The sequence below is a fragment of the Equus caballus genome, chromosome 4 (genome assembly GCF_041296265.1).
Source record: "Equus caballus isolate H_3958 breed thoroughbred chromosome 4, TB-T2T, whole genome shotgun sequence".
NCBI classification, from domain to species: Eukaryota; Metazoa; Chordata; class Mammalia; order Perissodactyla; family Equidae; genus Equus; species Equus caballus.
The window spans coordinates 36,187,772-36,210,604 of NC_091687.1; the positions used below are offsets into that span (position 1 = coordinate 36,187,772).

A 22,833-nucleotide genomic window follows, 5' to 3' on the forward strand; every position below is an offset into this window, starting at 1 on the left:
ATGGAGCATTAAAAAAATATCATTGTCTGGATCCCCACCATCATAGAATCTCATTTCATTGATCTGAGATGAGATCTGGGTATCCCTTTTTTTTTTTTTTTTTGAGGAAGATTAGCCCTGTGCTAACATCTGCTGCCAATCCCCTCCTTTTTGCTGAGGAAGACTGGCCCTGAGCTAACATCCATGCCCATCTTCCTCTACTTTATATGTGAGATGCCTACCACAGCATGGCTTGCCAAGTGGTGCCATGTCCGCACTCAGGATCTGAACCAGCAAACCTCAGGCCGCCGAAGCAGAATGTGCGAACTTAACTGCTGCGCCACCGGGCCAGCCCCTGGGTATCAATATTTTTAAATGCTTCCTTGGTTATGCGAATATATAGTCAGAATAGTGAACCACTAGACTAGAAGTTTGTCTGTTGTGATATCTAGCAAAGCAAAATATTTATTATGCTCTTGACAATTTAATTGCTTCCCTAAACGTTAAAGCTACCTAGATATTTTATCTTAAGCAAGAAAGGTGCATTGGTATTTAATTTCCAATAGGTTTGAAGTAGAGTATATTCTATATTTGCTATCTTCCCTTACAGATTAGATTATTTTTCAAGGTGCATTTTCTTTAAGATTCTGTATTGTTCTTTAGATTCAGAAAAGTGAATGTGACCATAGCTTATTTTGATAATGATAAAATTTGCTGGTTTTCTTTTTTTTAAGGTATGCTTTTTGGTGAGGAAGATTGGTCCTGAGCTAACATCTGTTGCCAATCGTCCTCTTTTTTTTTTCTCCCCAAAGCCTCAGTACATAGTTGTATATCCTAGTTGTACATCATTCTAGTTCTTCTATGTGGGACACTGCCACAGCATGGCTTGATGAGCAGTGCACAGGTATGTGCCCAGGATCCGAACTTGTGAGCCCTGGGCCGCTGAAGCAGAGTACACAAACTTAACCACTCAGCCATAGGGCTGGCCCCGAAATTTACTGTTTTATAGTTCAACATTTGTTTATTCTACTGATGTTTATTGAGCCCCTCATCTGTCTTAGATGTTGGGCTTGGTGCTAAGAATACAGAAATAAATTTGTTCTAATTCTTGTCCTCACAGTGCTTACAGAGGATACAGACGTATAAACAATAAGAGCACTAAGGTGTCCCTAGTGCTATGATAGAGGCTTGTACCTCTACAGTGGGAAACAAAGGATTTCATTGTAAAGGAGAAGGAACTGGTAAGAAGATAGTGATGCTTATGCTAATTCCTTAAAGAGCTTTAGACATTTGATAGACTAGTATGAGAAGAGACGGACCTTCCAGGCAGAGAAAACAACAAAAGCAAAAACGGAGAGAGATTAAAGAGTCCAACAAATATAGGAAATTGCATGGTGGCTCCTTGTTACTCAAACTTAGAGGGCAAGTGTCCATGTGTGTGTATGTGTGTGTGTGTGTGGCCAAATGAGAAAGGACTTTATATGACATGCTAAGGAGCTCTGTGAAGTTACCAATATCAGATTTCCATTTTAGAAAGATAAACCTTTGAAATAATATTTTCTAATTATAAACAAATATTTACTGAGTACCTACTTTGTTCTAGGAACTCTGCTAGATACTGAGAATTTAACGTGAATAAGATAACTTTAAGGATATCAAAGTCAACTAAACAACTGACATCTAAATGATGTGATGAGTATATAGGAACATGTGTATATATGTACAGTAATAAAAGTATAGACACTTTACAGAAGTAGCACAGGAGTAGTGGTCCAGGGAAATCATCACTAAGAAGTTGATATTTGAATGGGACTTTTCAGGAGTTCTCTTGGTAACCAAGAGAGAAGAAGAGAAGGTTATTCTAGGTAAAGGGAAGACCACATTTGGAAACATGGGTGCAGAATACCATATGAGGAAGATTAGTGTAATAAAATATTATTAGAAACAAATAATTTTTCTGGGAACATTGAAATATTGGGACTGGACATTTTTATCTGAGATAAGCCTCTTTTGAAAATTAAAAGGCCTATAAAATTCTCCACATAATTTGAGGAGAGGTGTAAATATACCCTTCTTGATGGCTCATATTTATGTGACAAATTCTCACAAACTGAATTTTAGCAAATTGCTTAATGGACATCTTGGATGTGGAATGCTAGTTTTAAAAAGAGATAGTAAATAATAGTGCATTTCTACTAAATTTGTTTTTTCTTTGAAAAGATTGAGAAATAAATTTCCTCCTGAGAAGGCATAAAGGATTCACAGTGAAGTCTTTGGTGTTAATAATCAATCCAGAGTCTCATTGTATTCTGCTATATTGTACTGTACATAGTTAAGATAAGCTAACAATAATCATGTGAAGAATAAATATAAACCTAGGAAAAATAAAGTTTCGGCAGCAAATTATATACTTCTATGTAGTGTTAATCATATTATGTAGAGGGTATAGGGAATTTTCAGGCTTTAGCTAGGTGCCACAGAATAAATTGTATTCATTGAATGTTTCTGTCAGGCCAAGGAGGGCTTAATAAACTGAGCTATTTTTCCTTTGAAAAGTAAAACAGCTCTTTGAACCTTAACTGAAAACTATCCTGTTTTGTTTCAAACTATTTTGTAGGAGAGCTGGACTCCATATTTCATAGAGAGGTTTTGTGTTTATAAATCCATAGTATTTTGAATTTACATATATCCATCAAAGACATGCTCAAATCAGACAATTGAGGGTATATTCAAAGAACTCATGAAATAGTCAGTTGATAAATTAATACTGACACATAGTTCAACATAGTTACATATAAAAAATAAAACTTTACTTTCAAATGGTATATTTTTACTTGCCAAGTAAAAGAATTTTATACAAACAGCAAGATAAAGACTCTTCAAGGATCTAGAATCCAATTATTGGGAGTGGTAGAATATAATAAGAGGAGAATTTTAGTTGTACTTTCTGGACTCTCTCTTTTGAGGAACTCACTACAAAAAAATATGATAATCACAGATACTTTTAGATGGTTGTTTCTTCACATATTTTAAGTGCGTCTTCCACTGCCTACCTAATACATTTACTTGACTTAGTTGTAAAGATATTTCTTCAATTTTCATGAAAATGCTGTCTGTGAAATATTTTGTAGATTTAATTTAAATTTTTAGGTTTAAAACTTAAATTGAGTATAAGTACTGAAAAAATAATTAAGCACTTTCAAAGTGCCTTACCTTTAGTGTTTTTTGTATGCATTTGAGGTTGTTATCAACCTAAAATGAGAAGTTATAAGAAATTTTATTTAAGACTCAAGCTAACAACAAAGAAGAAACCTATAACAGAAACACAAAAGATAAAAAGAATCAAATTACTACAAAAAAATCATCAAATAACAAAGGAAGACAGCAAGAGAGGAAGAGTAGGACAGAACAACTGGAAAAGAGACAAAAAACAATTAACAAAATGGCAATAGTAAGACCTCACTCACTTACCTTAAATGTAAATAGGTTAAAATCACCTATCAAAAGGCATAGAGTGACTGAAAGGATTAGAAAACAAGATCCAATGATATGCTGTCAACAAGAGACTCACTTCAGATTTAAAGACATATATAGGCTGAAAGTGAAGAGACGGAAAAAGATATGTCATGCAAATGGTAACCAAAGAAAGCAGGGTGTCTATACTTAGATCAGACAAAAGAGACTTTAAGTCTAAAACTGTCTTTAGAAACAAAGAAGGTCATTATATAATGATAAAAGGATCAATTCAAGAGGAAGATATAACAATTATAAATATATAATATTTACATATATATAAATCAACATCAGAGCACCTAGTATATAAAGCAAATAAAGACAGCAAAAAAAACTGTTATAACTAAAAAACAAATTTAGCAAAGTTGCAGGATACAAAATCAGCATACAAAAATCAATCATGTTTCTGTGTACAGACAATGAACTATCTGAAAAGGAAATTTAAGAAATAATTATATTCACAATAACAATAATAAAATACTTAGGAATAAACTTAACCAAAGAAGTGAAAGACTTGTATACTGAAAGTTTAAAACCATTGACAAAGGAAAGTGAAGACAGATAAATGGAAAGACATCCTGTGTTCATGGATTGGAAGAATTAATATTGTTAAAATGTCCCTACTACCCAAAGTGATATACAGATTCAATACAATTCCTTTCAAAATCTCAATGGCATTTTTCACAGAAATAGAAAAAACAATCCTAAAATTTATATGAAACCACAAAAGACCACGAAGAGCCAAAGCAATCTTGAGAAAGAAGAACAAAGCTGTAGGCATCACATTTCCTGATTCCAAAATATATTATAAATTTACAGTTATCAAAACAATATGGTACTAGCATTAAAACAGACATATACACCATTGAACAGAATAGAGAGCCCAGAAATAAATCCATGCATCTACAATCAACTGATCTTTGACAGGGAAGCCAAGAAGACACAATGGGAACAGGATAGTCTCTTCAATAAGTGGTGTTGGGAAACTGATATCCACATACAGAATAATAAAACTAGACTCCTCTCTCATGCTGTTTACACAAATCAACTCAAAATGGATTGAAGACTTAGCATAACACCTGAAACTATAAAACTACTACAAGAAAACATAGGGAAATAGCTTCTTGACATTGCTCTAGGCATTGATTTTTTTGGATATGACACCAAAGGCACAGACAACGAAAGCAAAAATAGAAAAATGGGATTGCATCTAACTAAAAAGATTCTGTGTAGCAAAGGAAACAATCAACAGAATGAAAAGGCAACCTATGGAATGGGAGAAAATATTTGCAACATCTATCTGGTGAGTTAATATCCAAAATATATAAGGAACTCATACAACTCAATAGCAAAAATAATAGCCCAATTAAAAAATAGGCAAAGGACTTGAATAGACATTTCTCCAAAGAAGACTATAAATAACCAACAGGTATATGAACAGATGCTCAACTTCATTCATCATCAGGGAAATGCAAGTCAAAATCACAATGAGATGTCACCTCACACCTGTTAGAATGTCTATTATCAGAAAGACAATAGATGACAAGTGTTGGCAAGGATATGGAAAAAGGGGAACCCTTGTACACTGTGGGAATATCAGTTGGTGTAGCCACTTTGTAAAGCAGTATGGAGCCTCCTCAAAAAGTTAAAAATAGAACCATCTTATGATCCAGCAATCCTTCTGGGTTTTTGTCCAAAGGAAATGAAATCAAGGTCTCAAAGATATATCTGGACTCTTATGTTAATTTCAGCATTGTTCACAATAGCCAAGAGGTGGAAACAACTTCAGTGTCCATCCACAGATGAATGGATAAAGAAAAGGTGATATATAAAGACTCCATGTCTATGTAAACACCCATACACACACAACAGACTATTATTCAGCCTTAAAAAAGAAGGAAATCCTGCCATTTGGGACAACGTGGATGAATCTGGAGGACATTATACTAAGTGAAATAAACCAGATGCAGAAAGACAAGTACTAGATGATCTCACTTATATGTGGAATCCAAAATAGTCAAGCTCATAGAAGCAGACAGTAGAATGTTTGTTACCAGTGCCTTGGGAGAGTGGGAAATGGGGAGCTGTTGGTCAAGGGGTACAAAGTTTCAGTTATGCAAGATAAGTTCTGGAGACCTAATGTACAACAATGTGACTCTAGTTAAGAATACTGTATTCTTGAAAGAATACTGTGTGCTTGAAATTTTCTAAGAGGGAAGATCTTTAATGTTCTCATCACACAAAAGAAGAGGTAACTGAGGTGATGGATATGTTACTTAGTTGAGTGTGGTGATTATTTCACATTGTATACATATATCAAATCATCAAATTGTACACTTTAAATGTATACAATTTTTAATTGTCAATTATACCTCAGTAAAGCTGGGGGGCAGGGGGAGAGATTGAATTATGTCTTTTTGTGGCCAAATTCCTGAATAATTCCTACTGAGAATCTGAAGAGAAATTAGCTATCTAGCAATTTAGAGGTAAATATCACAGGGAAGTTCTTAAAATTAGCTATGATAAATATTGATAAATATATTATTGCTACTTTCTTATTAAATTAAACAATTTTCCTTTAGTGTATCTTTCTGTAGCATTATTACCTTAATGAGAGAATGTTAAATTGACTTGTATAATACGTTTAAGTTACAAGTAGGATCTACCTCATCTAGAATCATTCAATTTTTACATTAGCTCAGTAATGTTAGCATTGGTTAGAGTTTTAATTAAAGTTAAATGCCATTATCACATTTTTAAATTTAATTGCCAATGATTTTGCACTATGAAATAACAGTAATTATTACTAATTTAAGATGAACCTATTTTTTTTTTTTTTTTTTTTTAAAGATTTTATTTTTTCCTTTTTCTCCCCAAAGCCCCCTGGTACATAGTTGTATATTCTTTGTTGTGGGTCCTTCTAGTTGTGGCATGTGGGACGCTGCCTCAGCGTGGTTTGATGAGCAGTGTCATGTCCGCGCCCAGGATTCGAACCAACGAAACACTGGGCCGCCTGCAGCGGAGCGCACGAACTTAACCACTCGGCCACGGGGCCAGCCCCGAAGATGAACCTATTTTTAAGCTTGGCCAAATGAGAAAAATATCCCCATTCTTCATATTAACATCAATTGATTACCTTTGAGTAGGTCTTAAAGTTAACTAGGTATATTTTGCTTGTTCTAAGGTAAGTAATAGGATTCTTTGATTGCAAGCAACCACAGCCAGCTCTTAGGCACAGATGGAATTCATTAGGTTGATATCAACAACTCATGGAATGTACAGAAAGACTGGAAAAGTAGGCCTGGAAAGAGGTAGGCTGAACTACTTCAGAGAGTTGGGAAGTAGGAACTTCAGGAATGTCCTTTGCTGGTACATTTTGGTCAGAACCCTAGTGCTAGAATGAATAAACTGCTTTGTCTGTTTATTGCTCTAAATAGACTTGTCAAGATTCAGAATTCAGGGATGGGGTTTTCAATTTAACTTAATTCACTTGCCTGTTCCCTAGTGTACTGGAGTGGTGAAAGAAAGGGCCTTTCTCAAGGATCCTTCAGGAACGTCTTGTTTTCATAGAGGGGCAAGTGCCAGGATTTACTGTCTCCACATTCCCCACAAAAGGTGGAGAAACAGATGTGGCATGGATGAAAACTGCCTATTCAATACCCTGAAATCTCTTATCTCCTGTTTTAGAGGACCAGCTTCCCATAGGAGACAATAACATTAAGACTTCTAAGACAAAGATCTAATGACAATATCTTAATACAAAGATTCTCCATGGACGAATAGTGTGTAAAACTTTTGTGAAACTTCATTTTTTTTTTTCTATTTTATGTGGTATAAAACTTTTCACTTTCCAGAAAGAATATATTCTAAATTGAAGGGTTTTCAGTTACTTATCATTAACTGAGTTCTACCAATGTCATTTCCTCACAGATGCACATCTACCTTTGTTGCATCCTGCTCTGAATATTTCCTGTAAGCCAGTTATGATACTGGAGTTGAGTTTTCCAGTGACATTCACTAGAGACTCTAGAGAGAGGGAATATGTGAAAGAGAAAAATCTAGTAAGAACTGGAAATAATGGTAGTTTATTATAGTAGATTCTCTGGCCAGTATTCCCCATTTCTGCTTTACATGATTTTTCTGTCAATCTTAAAATTTTTCTAATCACTCTTGACTGTTTTCATAAAAACCAACATTCAAGTACCTTAAAAGTCCTTTAAAAATTTTTCATTTTCCATTGAAATGAAATTGTTGGACCTAGCCTAAAAGAATACCTTAATGGGATACATTGTCATTGACTTCTGCTATTTCACTTTTAGTATTCCATTCTGAGAGAGAATCTAATGTTTACATCAGATAATATTTCTTTATGGACATAGCAGAGCAAATATTTTTTAAATGCACACAGGTATCCTGTAAAATCTGAAATATTCATATGTAGCCTGTCAGAGACATATGAATGGGTTTATTCCATTAGAATCATGGTTAACAAACAGAGGTGTTATGCAGGCTGATTTTCTCTAGTGTAGCATTGTCTTGCTAGCACACCCTTGACTCTCTGCCACTCACAACAGGACTGTCGTCTCTGAAAGCTAGTGGCAGGCACATATTACTTCCTGCTTCTGAGTTGATGGCTCAGAACCTTGGTACACTAAAGTCATGGACTCCTGTTTGAGGATGTAGGTGCCTAGGTGGTATTTTAAGGCCCTTTAGAGGTGGAATAAGACCTTTGCAAACGGAATTATGCTTTCAAATTATCTTTAACCACCAGTTTAAATGTTGAATTAGTCTTGTGACAGTGATCAGTGGGTTTGTGAAGTTGAAATTTTGTCAAAAAGCTAGTTCTTTGGCAAGTTATTATTAACGAGTAACAGTTCTAAAAAAATGAAAGTAAACCATGAGTTGTTATAATGGCTTCATTCTGTAGTTGAAATATTTCCAGTGGATTATATTGTTCAATGCAATTGTCATTGATTTAATTATTTTCATGAAGATTTATTAGTAGTCACTGCTATCAAAAACAATTATGGGAACCTCATGGATTTTTTATTTTATATTTTTCTGCATTTCCTTTTATTTTTTATTCATTTTAATTGTTTTTTGTTTACTGAGTTAAATTAATACATTGTGAATTGTATTGAAGCTAGAAAATCATACACATGGAATCTTTACTTTCTTTCATGTTTTAGCTAGTATCTGATAAACTATAACTTTAGGATATCACTATTGTTTTTTAGTTAAGATGTAAAATTCAGCCTGAGTCCTTTAGTGATACCTCTGGAAAAGATAGGCAATCAGAATTTCACAAGTAGTAATTTGTTGTAGCCAGCAGAGAAAGAATGAAAAATCCATATTGCAGGAGACAAAAGAGTCACAGCCCTAACTAGCCTTCCTGTAGTTCTGTTCATAATCTGTTAACATACCATTTTAAAAAGATGAATTTTGGGGGCCTAAATTGATAGCATTAGGTTCCTCTGCCATTACAGAACAGTGAAGTCAAAAGCACTCACCATCTTAATATTCACAGGACTGTGCTAAAGAATAATGATTTAAGATCAAGACAAGAGTTAACTGCCCACCTCACCAACCAGTGGCCTTCCCCAGGAGCTCTGGATGTCAATGCTGTTGCCTTGGATACGTTGCTTTACCGAAAACACAATAAACAGTGGTATGAGTAAGTGTAATACTTTTTTTTCCAACTAATTACAAGTTTAGTTGTGCCAAAACATATGGCTATCCACTTTGGGTTCTCAGTTATTCTTTTTTCTGAATTCATTATTAGTTTACAGCAAAAGTAGGATTTAAGACTACTTTGGCTTGGTAAGGTTAGATTAAGGCAGTGGATGTGTTAATGTTTTGAAGCCAAGGCACCCTGGGGAAGTAAAATATCTGAGAAATTCTTATGCAATATTGTATCAGCTAGCTACTTCTCCTGCTAATCTTCAGCCAGTCCTTCATTAAGTCTATGAGCTGGTATTTAATGAGCTATCTATTTTTTAATTCTAGCTTTGGTGTTTGCATTTGCCTTAGGATTAATTTTTGTGCTAGTTAGAAAACAAAATTCCATCTCACAAAAGGATAGGGAGATATTTACTTGTTCTTGGTGGATCTGAAGGTTTGGTTCATTTTTGATAAATCTGAATTTTGGAGGCTGTGGAAGATATAATCATTCTGCCTATGGGCCACAAGTTCCTTTTCCTATTTCTTTGTGCCAGTGTTGGAAGACTATTTCACTTAGTCATAGTTTCCCAGTGTTGAGAGAGCTGCAAAATCTTAGCCTGTCTTCCTGTAGATAATCTTCATTTTGCAACTTGTAAATTGTAGTACCTTCTTTTGGCTTTTAGCCACTTCCCCATCTTGATAGTTTTTTCAGTATCTTTATTTTCCTATCTGTCTTCTGCTAATTTTCTGATTATTTTCCCTGCTCTCCCTCCATCCCCTCTGTTTTCTCTCTTCTGTCTCTCCCTTTCCTCCCTTCTCCCTGTTTCTCTCTCTTCTTCCCTTCCTTCTCTCCTCCCTCATTCTCTCTCTCTCTTTTTCTTTCTTTCTTTGCTCTTCTTTTAGAGCCCTTGTTTTGAAATTTCAGTGGTAAAGCTACGCAGTTCTTTCTGTACTTCCTTGGGTGCCAGACATTTCTACAATGAATGTTTTAGCACAGACATAATTTCTACCCGCTTTATTTATGATTGTTTTCTTTTATCAAAGGTAGAACTCAAAATAAATTTGACCTTTTGTTGTTAAAGAAATTGCTAGGGGTTTTAATGCTATTTGTTTGTTTGTTTCATTCATTGCTAGAGATGAGCAGGGAAACAGCAGATTATTTACAGAATAAATCAGTAGAACTCTCTTCAACATCTACTAAACGATGCTGCTCAGTATGATTCAAGGTGCTGACTGAGTCTTTCATGGATTGGAATCTAGTTCCCTTTTATACCCTTATGATAGTTAGGAATAACTAGAATATATCTTGTTATGCTGGTATATAATTTTATCTTTCTGTGGCATATTTAATTAATGGAAGGATATTAGTTTATTTGTATTTCTAATTTGTGATTGAAAAACTGAATTTATAGCAATATTTGGTATACTTATCTTGTCTATATATATCATATGAGATACTCTTGGTTTTTTAACTGCAAAAATATTATAATACTAAATCCTGATATTGGGGTAGGGGAAAATCCCCTTTCTTCCCTTCTTGTCTTTTTATGGCTGGACTGATGATAAAACTGACACAAGATTAGATTAACAGGAGAAAAACTCAGCTTAATACATACATATTAGAGATCATAAAGAAATGATGCTCAGAGAATGAACGAAGCAGGCAGTTTATATATCTTTTACACAAAGAAACTAAATTTGTAGGGAATGATAGGATAAAGAAACTTAGATTTGAGGTACATAGTGAGGAATTGAAGAAGCAGGGTTTAGGCTTGAGGTAGTAAATTAGCAAGGTTTGTTTATGCCGGCATCTAAGCCCTGAATCCCGTAGCTCTGGTGATAAGGATGCAGGGAGAATGTCTTATTTCCTGCTTTCAGGGTGATCAGAGATAAGAGGGTCAGAATGCCCTTTTTGCTTCTCAAATAAGTTTAATTCAAAATAATCCATGTGTTATTCTGGGATCTTTCCGGGTGGCCTGCCTGAGGCCCCAACACTGACAAGTTTAAAGACTAATAACTATGTCTTTTTATTACAATATGTACATTGTCACTTTAATAGTGGGAGGCGAAATATTTTAACCAAAAGACATGTATGTGCCCCTGCCTGCCAATAGAGCTACCTATTAAGGAACCAGTGAGTCTGAGTGGAAGATTTATTACTAGTTGACCTTTGCATGGACTAATGTGACTAGTTTTGACAAAGTATAGCAGCAATAAAAGGAACTGTAATCTCAGAAAAGAAAGCAGTGAAAATGCTTGTTCATCTGAACAAAAAGTATGCAGCTAGGGTGCAGTACTGAGATCACTGGACCTAGAGTTTAAGGTCAGGATTTAATAGTAATCTCTACTTACTTGCTGTGTAACACTAAGCAACAGCTTCTCTTCTTACCTTTTGTTTCTGCACATGTAATACTGGAGGTAATGCCTGCTGAAACAGAATTATAAGGGTCAAAATGAGGTAATAAGTTGCCTGGCACTTAATAGCTTCCTGGTAAATATTTATTTACTTATCTATATAATGTAGATATATATCTATGTAATCATTTTGTTTATACTCTCATATAATCTTGTATCTTTCATCTTTGGAGAATATACACTCACCCAGCGTCCCAAGCTCTACTTTTTTAGAGTTTGTAAAACCTTTTGTAAAATTAAATGACCATCAAATCCCCAACTGGTCTGAATAAATAATCCCAACTTTTTCATGTAAAAATGGAGATTTTGGATTTTCAGAACAGAGTAGTACTCTATAAATCACATTTGAAACAAATCATAGCTTTTCATCAGGATCCAGTTTTTGCTGTCCTCAAATTTATAATATAAGCCATAGTTCTTGAACTAACCTGATCACTAATTCCTCTTAATTTGACCATATCTTTGAATAAGTTCAACAGACATTTATTGAGAACCTAAAAATTATGGAGGAGGTAGCCAAAACTTCTTTAATAAGGAACGTTAGCTCTCTTGAGAATTTGAGAAAGAAACTGACCTTATATTGAGTCATTATATTATAATTACGCCTTCCTGCAAAAATATGGGATGTCTATAGTTATTTCTCTAAGAGTTCTGTAACTTTATTCACCCAGTTAGCTTTGAGAAGAAAGAGTGTGTTGTCTGAATTCATGGACTTGTTGACATTTCTTCAGATGAGCCATTGGATAACTTGGCTATGTTGTCACCTACTCATGGAAGGATCCCTTTCACAATAGAAGATCTTAAGTTTGTTTCCATTTACTCTACTGTTTATAAAAGTTTCTAAATATAATTTCCAGTTTATTTCTTGATTATTTAGACCTGGCAAGATTAGTTATGCTGGATTTCATCTTTTCCTTTATTTCAAACATAGGAATATCATGTTAAAAATTTTTAAAGCATTACACGCTTACTGTAAAAACAACAATAAATAAGTATATAAAGCCTATTCCCTTAAGACGCATATAGAGCAACTGACTTCTTTTTTGTTTCCAATAAAATCTGTTTTAATATGTTTCTTTATATGCAAATCTACATCACATCAGCTTGTTATCTTTTTATTTTTTATTTTTTTTGAGGAAGATTAGCCCTGAGCTAATGTCTGTGCCCATCTTCCTCTACTTTATATGTGGGACGCCAACCACGGCATGGCTTGACAAGCAGTGTATAGGTCTACACCTGGGATCTGAACAGGCAAACCCCGGGCTGCCAAAGTGGAATGTGCAAACTTAACAGCTGCACCACCGGGCTGGCCCCTGGTATCTAATCTTGTTAGATTATTGCCAACCTACATTCCCATCCCAAAAGATTAGGTTCATTGTCATCATATTTATATTTTCTACTTAAGCTTTTTTAGTCTTCTAAATTTATCATTGCCTCCCAATTTGGCTATCATTCACAACATTATTGAGAATTAGGAGCTTTTACGTAAGTCCTTCATGATCTACTATTTAGGCTAATTTTTCTTAATGACTTCTGATGAGTAGATATCACTTCAGATGTATTAAAGGTTCTCATTCCCGTTTTATTTGTGTGTTTCCAGTATCTTTGGAGGAGGATTCTATAAGCACTGAGGCTGCACAAATCTTTTACATTTTGTAAGTTTTGCATTGACCTGACTCATATATATATTTTCCCTTTCAGGCTCCCTTGCATTCTTCCATTAATTTTAATAGATTAAGAGTAAATAGGTATTATGCTATAGCAATTGCTAATTTTATTCTTTAAACATGTTTCTATGAAAATCAAACCCAGAATAAAAAGAATAATTTATTTGTTTCGATGCACATTCTTGTGCCTCTATCTATACAGTGTGCATGTATTTTTTATTTTCTGCGTGTGGATAATTCTCTTTCTGTGCATCACACTGTCTGTTGCCCAATGACTACCAGATAATGTAAATTATTATTGACCTCAATACAATTATTATTATATCAAATTATTATTGACCCAATATATCTGTTGGGCAAATAAATGATGCGGATTATCCATATCATTACTTTTAATCATTGATATAAAGTATTAAGATTGTAGAAAAATTTACTAAGTTGAATTCAGTTCTATTGCTCAGTTTCCTTTTAATTTGCCTTTATTTAGTACCCAATTCTGTGTATAGAAGTTTGTATTTGAGTGATTTAAAAATGTTTAAATAGATATTAAATGCAGTGGATTTTATGTCCCAAATGTTCATGACGTGATTCCTACAAGTTTAATTTAAATTATATTTAACAATGTAAAGGCATAGATTAAACTAAATTTTTATATAGTCATAAGGCATGACTCTTACTATCTTGGATTCTTATTTTAATTAAGTAAACTATTACTACTTGAAAAATTCTACTCTGAGAAATAGTAATAGACTGTTAATTGGTTTGATGTGTCTTGTGGGTCACATTTAAATTTTACAGTGTGATGTTAGTGAGTCTAGAATTCTAAGACAGGACTTAGTAGTGACCTTTTAAAGACAGAACTCCCGTAGACAGATAATTTACTCCATGACAACATGTTTATCAGATAGAGCTGCCAGTGGCATTGGAAATCAGGTAAGAATGTGGAAACCAAACCCATTCTTTTTCATTACTGAAAGCAGCTCAACTAGATTCCTCCCAGATGGTGGGTCTGTAATCAGTTTCATGTAGAGAAGATACTGTATGGTACATCTGTTATTCTCTTATGAATAAGGTGCTTAATTTTGACTTGGAATTTTTATTATTGCTGCAGAACATCATTGTCTACCAAATTCTATTTCTATATTCATTGGCATTTGGTTAAGTAAAGCCTATAAACTCGAGAATTGCTCACTAAATGTGACAAAGGGTAGAAAGATCCCAAAATCACTTTGGATTTGGAAGTGTGATATTCTAAAAGGAACTTCAGTAGGTCATGCAGAAAGCTTATTTAGTGTTACTGTTATCAGAGGCTGCTTGTACAGGCTCACTCCCTCAAGTGGGTGTCACACCTTGAGATTACTGTAAATGTAAGCTGTCAAGCTCTCAGTCCTTACCTAAAATACTCAAATGAATTCTATGTCTGTTTTCTTCTGGGTATTTTGTTGTTTGTAAATATTTCTATATATAATTTTTAAAACTGAATATTAATTAACAAGTTTCCTATGACAAAAACTCAGTGTCAGAAACTTATCTTAAGACAGTTTAAAAAATAGGCACAGAAAAATAATTTGGAGAAGAAACTTATTTATAACTTCCTTTATTAAATTCTTGTGTTCTTGCTTTCCTCTATAGCTAAAGAAATAAAATTTTAATGGAAATACAGTATAATTTACATGGTCTATCTCAGCAAACAAGGCTGTTCTTTAAGAAAGATTTTTAATAAAATAGGAAGCCAAATCTTTTCTTCTTATCCTGGAGAGAAGATAGCATAGTAATTAAGAAGACAAAATGAGAGCCATGCTACCAGGTTCAAATCTGATTTCTTTGTGTTCCAGTTTCCTCTGCTCTAAAGTGGGGGCAGTAACAATTCCCACCTCTTAGGGTAGTTGTGAGGACTAAATAAGTTAATATTTATATAATATGTAGAACAATGCCTAGTATTTGGTAAATGCGACATAAATATTGGGTATTTTTTTTATTACATGTTGTATAGCTCATATACCTGTTATCTATTATAATTATCAGAAGTTTCCTACAATAGTAGAATTTCCTTTCTGCTGAGACCAGCTAGGCAGCCAGCTGAAGGGCGGACGGAATTAATAGACAGGACACAATCTATGTTATTCAATGGGACAGGGGACCATCAGCCTCAAGGACTGAGATGAGGTCCCTTGGATCGCCACATATTTATTTGCGGGTAAAGAATCACAAGGAATTACAATAGCAGAAACTCATGCCTGCAGGGACACGCAGGCCAGAGTCCAAAGGTTCTATTCTTCATCCCCTGAAGCACACCAGCCCATCCCAGGTCATTCCCTTGGGGAGTATCTTAAGGGCAATCAGCAAGGTATGCAGGCAGCGTTCTGTTCCTGCAAGGGCCCAGCGTTCCTAAGCCCCTTGCCTTCATGCCCGATAACATATTCCCCTCCGGCCTGAGAGTCCAAAGCACAAGCAATCTGGTATAATGATTATGAGAATCAGCAGATCACATATCCCCTCAGTCACCCATTTGGAATTTATTTTTCCTTGGTCTTAAAGCCTAGCAAGAATGCTGCTATGATTTCCTGCAGCATTTCCTGCTACTTAAAAATATAATTAAGAACTTTTATACTCTCGACATTTGAAAAGTCATGTTACAAAGTGAGAGTGCTGCTTGCATTGTAAGCGCGTAAAGTTTTCCCATCACCTCATTCTTCCCTTCATTTCTTAGAGGAAAAAAATAGACACCTGTTGTGTATATCCCCCTTACACTTAATATACATATCTTTGATAAATTTGTAAGTCAGTCTACTCTTGTGTGTATGAATAGAGGATAGCTATAGAAAGATAACTTATATATGCTTTCCTGTAACATTATTGTAGAATATATGACATTTCTAGGAAATTAGATAGGTTTTGGCTACCTTGGGAAATAGATGTTGAGCCTGAAAAGCATTCCCTTTTTTAGATCATTTATATTTGGAAATAATAATGAATTGTGTTTTCTTATCTGAAATGTCATTACCACCAAAGCTGCATATATCTCTTGAGTTGGTTTTATCCTAACAAAACAAATATGAGGAAAGTTTAATAATAAACCTTCATTAACTTTCCATTTATAACTGAATTTTTCCTCAATTATAATTCATTTCTCATTAATTTGTTTAATAGAAAATGGACTCACAATAGTACATAGATGAGGGAAGGAGGTTAATTAGCTTGATGATGTATTAACACAAATAGGTATTTTATTACCCAACATTTTTTAATACTTCTGAATTCAAGAATTTGTAATAAAAATTTGTTATTGTTATGTAATACATCTGTAAAAATATCAAGGCATTGAAGAATTCTGAAGTGGTTAGGAGGCACTAGGTCATTATTAAGTTTTGTCAGTTTTGTTTCTGCATTAAGAGTAAGGTCTTAACAATTGGTAATAACCAGAAGTCCCCATTTCCTAACTATCTGGATAATAAAAAAATTGGCATAAGGATTTAAGTGTTTGATAAATTGTTTTTCTTTTCCTTTTTTAGTGGATTAAACAGACAGACCTCCAAGGAGGGTGGAGGGAAAAGTGTAAGATATGGAGATCATATTGCAGCCATGATAAAGACGAAGTTTAGGGGAAAAATTGGGGAAATAGTAACAAGAAATTCAATAAATTGAAGAAAACCATTAAAGAATATCTCTTAAAGTTCTTTTTTGTGAGAAGAAATTCAAGTAGTCTTTTACTCTTGTTTTACAGAAAAAGTTATCAAAGTCTTGACCAGTTATCAGCTGAAGTTAGCCTTTCTCAGACTTCACTGGATCCAAGTCAGTCACATGAAGGAGATGGAAAACAAGACACATTAAATTTAATCAGTGAAGGTAAGAAAAAAATCTATTTGAAAATTACTTTTTCCTGCACTATCTATACTTCGGTTGCAGAAGATTGCTGAAGAATAAAAGTGACATTTCTATAAAGCATGCTAGGAATTAAGCTGCCATTATGATTAAAAATGGCCTGCTCTTGTTTTCTTTTTTTGTATCATATATCTGTGGCTAACCTTCTCAAAGGATTGTCTGTAATTTTTACCATTATTTCCTCACTTCCTGTACTCTATTTTACTCACTGTGATTTGGCTTTTGTGTTTCTACCACTTACTAAAATGACTTTTATCAAGGTGATCAACCACTGCCACATTGCTGAAGTCAGCTCTCTGTCTTCATGCCATTAAATGTCTCAGCAGCTTTTTGGTACAACTGACCACTTCCTCATTCTTGAGTCACTTTTGGAACTTCATTTATTGAGTGTTCTGAAAAACTTGGAGAATAAACATGAAAGAGTTTTTTGGGTTTTTTTTTTTTATTTTTTTATTTTTTTAAAGATTGGCACCTGAGCTAACAACTGTTGCCAGTCTTTTTTTCTTTTCCTTCCGCTTTTTCTCCCCCAAATCCTCCCAGTAAATAGTTGTATATTTTTTAGTTGTGGGTCCTTCTAGGTGTGGCATGTGGGACACCGCCTCACCGTGGCCTGGCAGTGGTGCCATGTCCGCGCCCAGGATCCAAACTGGCAAAACCCTGGGCCGCCAAAGCGGAGCGCACGAACTCAACCACTCGGCCACAGGGCCAGCCCCTGAAAGAGTTTTATTTTTTCCTGTTACCTGTTCGCTGTGCTCTATCAACCCCTGTTTCCATGGGTTGCATCTTCCTGAACATCTTGGTCTAATTCCATAACTTTTCAGGCCACTTTCAATTATCATATTTCAGTTTCTAAAACTCAACGTATTCATTTTTATATGTCAGTAGCTTAGTTGGTTCAAAGTTCTTTTCTTTCCTACCCTCAGCATAGGCTAGAGCTGTGACTCCAGCACTTTGGTTTGGACAAGTGGTGCTGGTATGATATGGTGCTCACATCTTTTATATCTCCTTCTTCCCAGCTCTACATCTGCTTATGTGTGTGAGGGCTATTTTGGAAAAGACAGACAATTCCTTACCTCAGGGGAACCTGCATTCCCCTATGCCTCCAATTTCTCCCCTTTCTTCTCCATTGTAGTAAAGGGCACCACCATAGGCATTATCCTAGATTCTGCTCTTTCCTCTTAAAAAAAACACGCAAGTCAATTTATTAGCAAGTCCTGTCAGCTCCCCATACAAAACATGCTATCTACATTGACTCATCTTCTTCATTACTACAACCCTAGTTTAAGCCACCTGGAGCAAGCCTCTTGCACGGACTACTGCCTCAGCTTTTTCATTGCTCTTTCGTCTCTCATTCTTGCCCCCTCACAGTCTATTCACCATACAGTAATCAGTGATCTTTGAAAACATAAATCAAAAAATATTATACTGTCACCTAAAATTCTCCAGTAGTTCTCAATGACAATCAAAATAAAATCCAAACTGCTTATCATGGCCTCCTACATGATCTTGTCCTTGCCATCTTCTGCCTCATTTTATACCATTCTTTTGCTTGTTCTCGACACCCCAGCAAACTGACCTCCTAGCTGATCCTTCAAGCTGGTTCCTGCCTCAACTATCTTTGCACCTGCTTTTCTCCTAAAACTTCTTTTCTTTTTGGTGAGGAAGATTGGCTCTGAGCTAACATCTGTGCCACTCTTCCTCTATTTTGTATATGGGACGCCGCCACAGCTTGGCTTATGAGTGGTGTGTAGGTCCATGCCCAGGATCCAAACCCACGAACCCCAGGCTGCCAAAGTGGAGCACACAAACTTAACTGCTACGCCAGTGGGCTGGCCCCTAAAACTTCTTTCTTAAGGTGTTTGTATGGTAATCTCTTTGTCAGGGCTCTTTTCAAATATCATATCTTCAAAAAAGATTTTATTGTCTGCCATACCTTAAGTAACCACTCCCATCTCCATATCCACCCCATCCCAGGCACTCTATCATACTGCCATACGTTATATTATGATTCTTGTCTATAACGCCTCACTAAAATGTAAGCTTCATAAGGGTAAGGAATCTTATCTGTATTTTTCACCAGCATATTACTAGAGTCTGACACATAATAGACAGCTATTAAATATTTGTTGATAGAATAAGTATATATAATGAACGAGTGTTATAAAATGTGAGGAACAAGGTATGGGTAGTATAAAGTAAAAATTCAATTAACCAGAAGGAAATTGTGTTAAGCTGAATTTTCTGCTTCTTTTAAGATGGTTGTTCTCAGAGGGCTTTAGTCTATCTTACTAGTTTAGTAAGTAGTGTGTATTGACTACAAATTAATCTTTCTTGATGATGTGGATAATGAAGATAACATATTAGGGTATCTTAGTGCCACTAATGTAAATGGAAGAGTATAAACTGGATTCATCATCATAATTTAGAATATGTATATTTAAAAAACTTATCCATACTATCAGTGGATTTATTTGTGATGACTCTTCATGTAAAAGACACATTTATTTAGGATTTTTAATCTAACTTCTACTTATGGGCATTTTAATAGCAAGAGGAGAAGATTAATAATGAATATTTTTACACTGTAAAAACAAATATAGAAGAGGAGGGAGGGATGAATAGGTGGAGCATACAGAATTTTTAGGGCATTGAAACTACTCTGTATGATACTAAAATGGTAGATATGTGTTATTATAAATTTTTCCAACTCATAGAATGTGCAACACCAAGAGTGAACCCTAATATAAACTATGGACTCTGGGTTATAATGATGTGTCAGTGTAGGTTCATCAGTTGTAACAAATGTACCACTCTGGTAGGGGATGTTGATAATGGGGAGGCTATGCATGTGTGGGGATAAGGGATATATGGAAAATCTCTGTATTTTAATGCGCAGTTTTGCTGTGAATCTAAAATTACTCTAAAAAATAAAGTCTATATATTTTTTTAACTTTTTTATTGAGATTATGATAGTTTACAACCTTGTGAAATTTCAGTTGTACATTACTGTTTGTCAGTTGTGTTGTAGGTGTACCACTTCACCCTTTATGTGCACCCCCCACCCCCATATCCCTTGGTAACCACTAATCTGTTCTCTTTGTCTACATGTTTAACTTCCACCTATGAGTGGAGTCATACAGAGATTGTCTTTCTCTATCTGGCTTATTTCACTTAACATAATACCCTCAAGGTCCATCCATGTTGTTGTGAATGGGACGATTTTATCCTTTTTTATGGCTGAGTAGTATTCCTTTGTATATATATACCATATCTTCTTTATCCACTCATCAGTTGATGGGCACTTAGGTTGCTTCCACATCTTGGCTATTGTAAATAATGCTGCAATGAACATAGGGGTGCATGGGACTTTTGGAATTGCTGATTTCAAGCTCTTTGGATAGATACCCAGTAGTGGGATGGCTGGATCATATGGTATTTCTATTTTTAATTTTTTGAGGAATCTCCATACTGTTTTCCATAGTGGCTGCACCAGTCTGCATTCCCACCAGCAGTGTATAAGGGTTCCTTTTTCTCCACAACCTCTCCAACATTTGTTACTTTTTGTTTTGGTTATTTTTGCCATTCTAACAGGTGTAAGGTGATATCTTAGTGTAGTTTTGATTTGCATTTCCCTGATGATCAGTGGTGATGAACATCCTTTCATGTGCCTATTGGCCATCTGTATATCTTCTTTGGAGAAATGTCCTTTCATGTCCCCTGCCCATTTTTTGATTGGGTTGTTTGATTTTTTGTTGTTGAGTTGTGTGAGTTCTTTATATATTATGGATATTAAGCCTTTGTCAGATGTATGACTTGCAAATATTTTTTCCCAGTTAGTGGGTTGTTTTTTTGTTTCAATCCTGTTTTCCTTTGCCTTGAAGAAGCTCTTTAGTCTGATGAAGTCCCATTTGTTTATTCTTTCTGTTGTTTCCCTTGTCTGAGAAGACATGGTGTCTGAAATATACATTTTTTTTAAAGCATTGGCTTTAAGATTTTAAGGTTAAATAACAGATTAAATATTACTTACAGAATTTCCATACCAAATACCTAATAAAATGATCATAAAAAGAGTAAATGTTAGCCAAAAACTTCACCAGTTGAAACCCAATGACAAAAGGGCTATAACATATAGTTAGAATTGTGTAAAATAAAATATTTTAAAAATTGAAGGACATACATCCTTTCCACCTGCAGTGTCCTTTCCCCCCAAAAGCCATACAATAAGGAAACCATATTTTGAAATACTGATACAAGAGGGTGCCCTTGAATTAAAAATTTCATAAATAACCAAAATCAGTTAGCCCTCTCCACAGAAATCCTGAGGAGCAAACACTCCATCCATACAAAATTACTATTTAAAAAAATCACATCAATTGAGAAAAACAGTTCAGCTGATGAAACCTTCCCCTAGAAAAACAGTAGTGTAGCAGGAAAAAACTGTAATATAGCCATATAATTTTATTAAATATCCTCAAACAAGCATTTAGAAATATGATAAAAGATTTTAAATCAGAAATCAGAGCAAGCCAGATGGTGCCACAGTTAAGTTCACACCTTCTGCTTTGGCAGCCTGGGGTTCACCGGTTTGGATCCCAGGTGCAGACCTACACACCACTTGTCAAGCCATGCTGTGGCAGGCATCCCACATATAAAGCAGAGGAAGATGGGTACGGATTTTAGCTCAGGGCTAATCTTCCTCAAAAAAAAAAGAAATAAAAAACTAAGAGTAGAAGTGTTCCAGAAACAGGAAGAAATGATCTGACAGTTGATTAAACTCTAAAAGAAATGGAAGAAAATGACAAAATTATATCAGAAGTAAATATTAAATTATAAAGAAGAATAGATTTGAGTGCAGACTTAATGTATAACAGCAGGAAAACACCAAAAGAATGAAAATGAGATAAAGAAAAAAGTAAAAGGAATTAGTAAGTGGTTGAATTGGAAGTCAAGCAAAGAAAATGGAATTTATGTATCAGTGGAATCACTGAAGAAGATAAAACAATGGAGCCGAACTAGTATTGAAATCTGTAATCCAAGAAAAATGTCTGGAAATAAGACTTAAATCTACAAATTGATAGGGCTAACCAATACCAGAAAAAATTAACCTGTAATAAGCAACTCCAAGAATAGTCTACTAAATTATTAGACATTAACAATAAAAAAAAACATATTCAGGGCTTCTAGGCAAAAAGATCAAATAACTTACAAGGGGAAGAGAATGAGACTAGCAGTATACTTCTCTAGTTTTACAAAGGTAACAACTAGAACAAAACTAAAAACCTTCCTAAATAACACGTAATTAAAACAAAAAGTAAAGAAAACTTGTCATCATGTAGAAAAAGAAATACGGCAAATATAACAACAACAAAATAATCTTGCAGTTGAGAGAACACCAAAATAAATTTACAAAATAAAATGGCAAAGAAAACATATCATGTAGAGAATGAAATATAGTAAATATAACGTACACATAATAACTATAATGAAATTATAAGTTATTCAGAATGGCTAAAAATAAAGGAATAGACAAAAGTATGTATCAGGCAAATGAAAACACTAAGAAAGCAGAGATAACAAACCTGGTATCAGACTAATAGAATTTAAATCAAAACACATTAAACATCACAAAGAAGGATATGGTTTAATGGTGAAAGCTGCAATTAAGATATAACTGTTAGGATTATGTATCAAATAATGGCATCCACCTAAATAGGAG

General features: G+C 34.7%; 2 protein-coding genes across 40 annotated transcripts in view; one reads left to right on the forward strand and one right to left on the reverse strand.

Moving 5' to 3' along the window:
- RUNDC3B (RUN domain containing 3B) overlaps positions 1-22,833 on the forward strand; it is a 150,926-nt gene that overhangs the window by 109,723 nt on the left and 18,370 nt on the right. For 17 of the 29 annotated variants that reach the window (XM_070265604.1, XM_070265607.1, XM_070265609.1 and 14 more), the window contains 2 exons: positions 9,020-9,166; positions 16,960-17,081. In XM_070265604.1, coding sequence (XP_070121705.1) covers positions 9,020-9,166; positions 16,960-17,081 — 269 coding nt within the window. Of the gene's footprint in view, positions 1-9,019; positions 9,167-13,168; positions 13,224-16,959; positions 17,082-22,833 lie in introns of all 29 variants that reach the window. The other 12 variants (XM_023639114.2, XM_070265602.1, XM_023639115.2 and 9 more) reach the window with 3 other exon arrangements.
- SLC25A40 (solute carrier family 25 member 40) overlaps positions 1-22,833 on the reverse strand; it is a 130,474-nt gene that overhangs the window by 33,062 nt on the left and 74,579 nt on the right. For 2 of the 11 annotated variants that reach the window (XR_011438138.1, XR_011438152.1), the window contains 2 exons: positions 11,543-11,578; positions 3,193-3,231 (listed from right to left, as the gene is read on the reverse strand). The gene's annotated coding sequence lies outside the window, so the exon portion shown is untranslated. Of the gene's footprint in view, positions 1-3,192; positions 3,232-11,542; positions 11,582-17,358; positions 17,518-18,190; positions 18,295-20,056; positions 21,072-22,833 lie in introns of those variants that run through there. The other 9 variants (XR_011438144.1, XR_011438149.1, XR_011438139.1 and 6 more) reach the window with 8 other exon arrangements.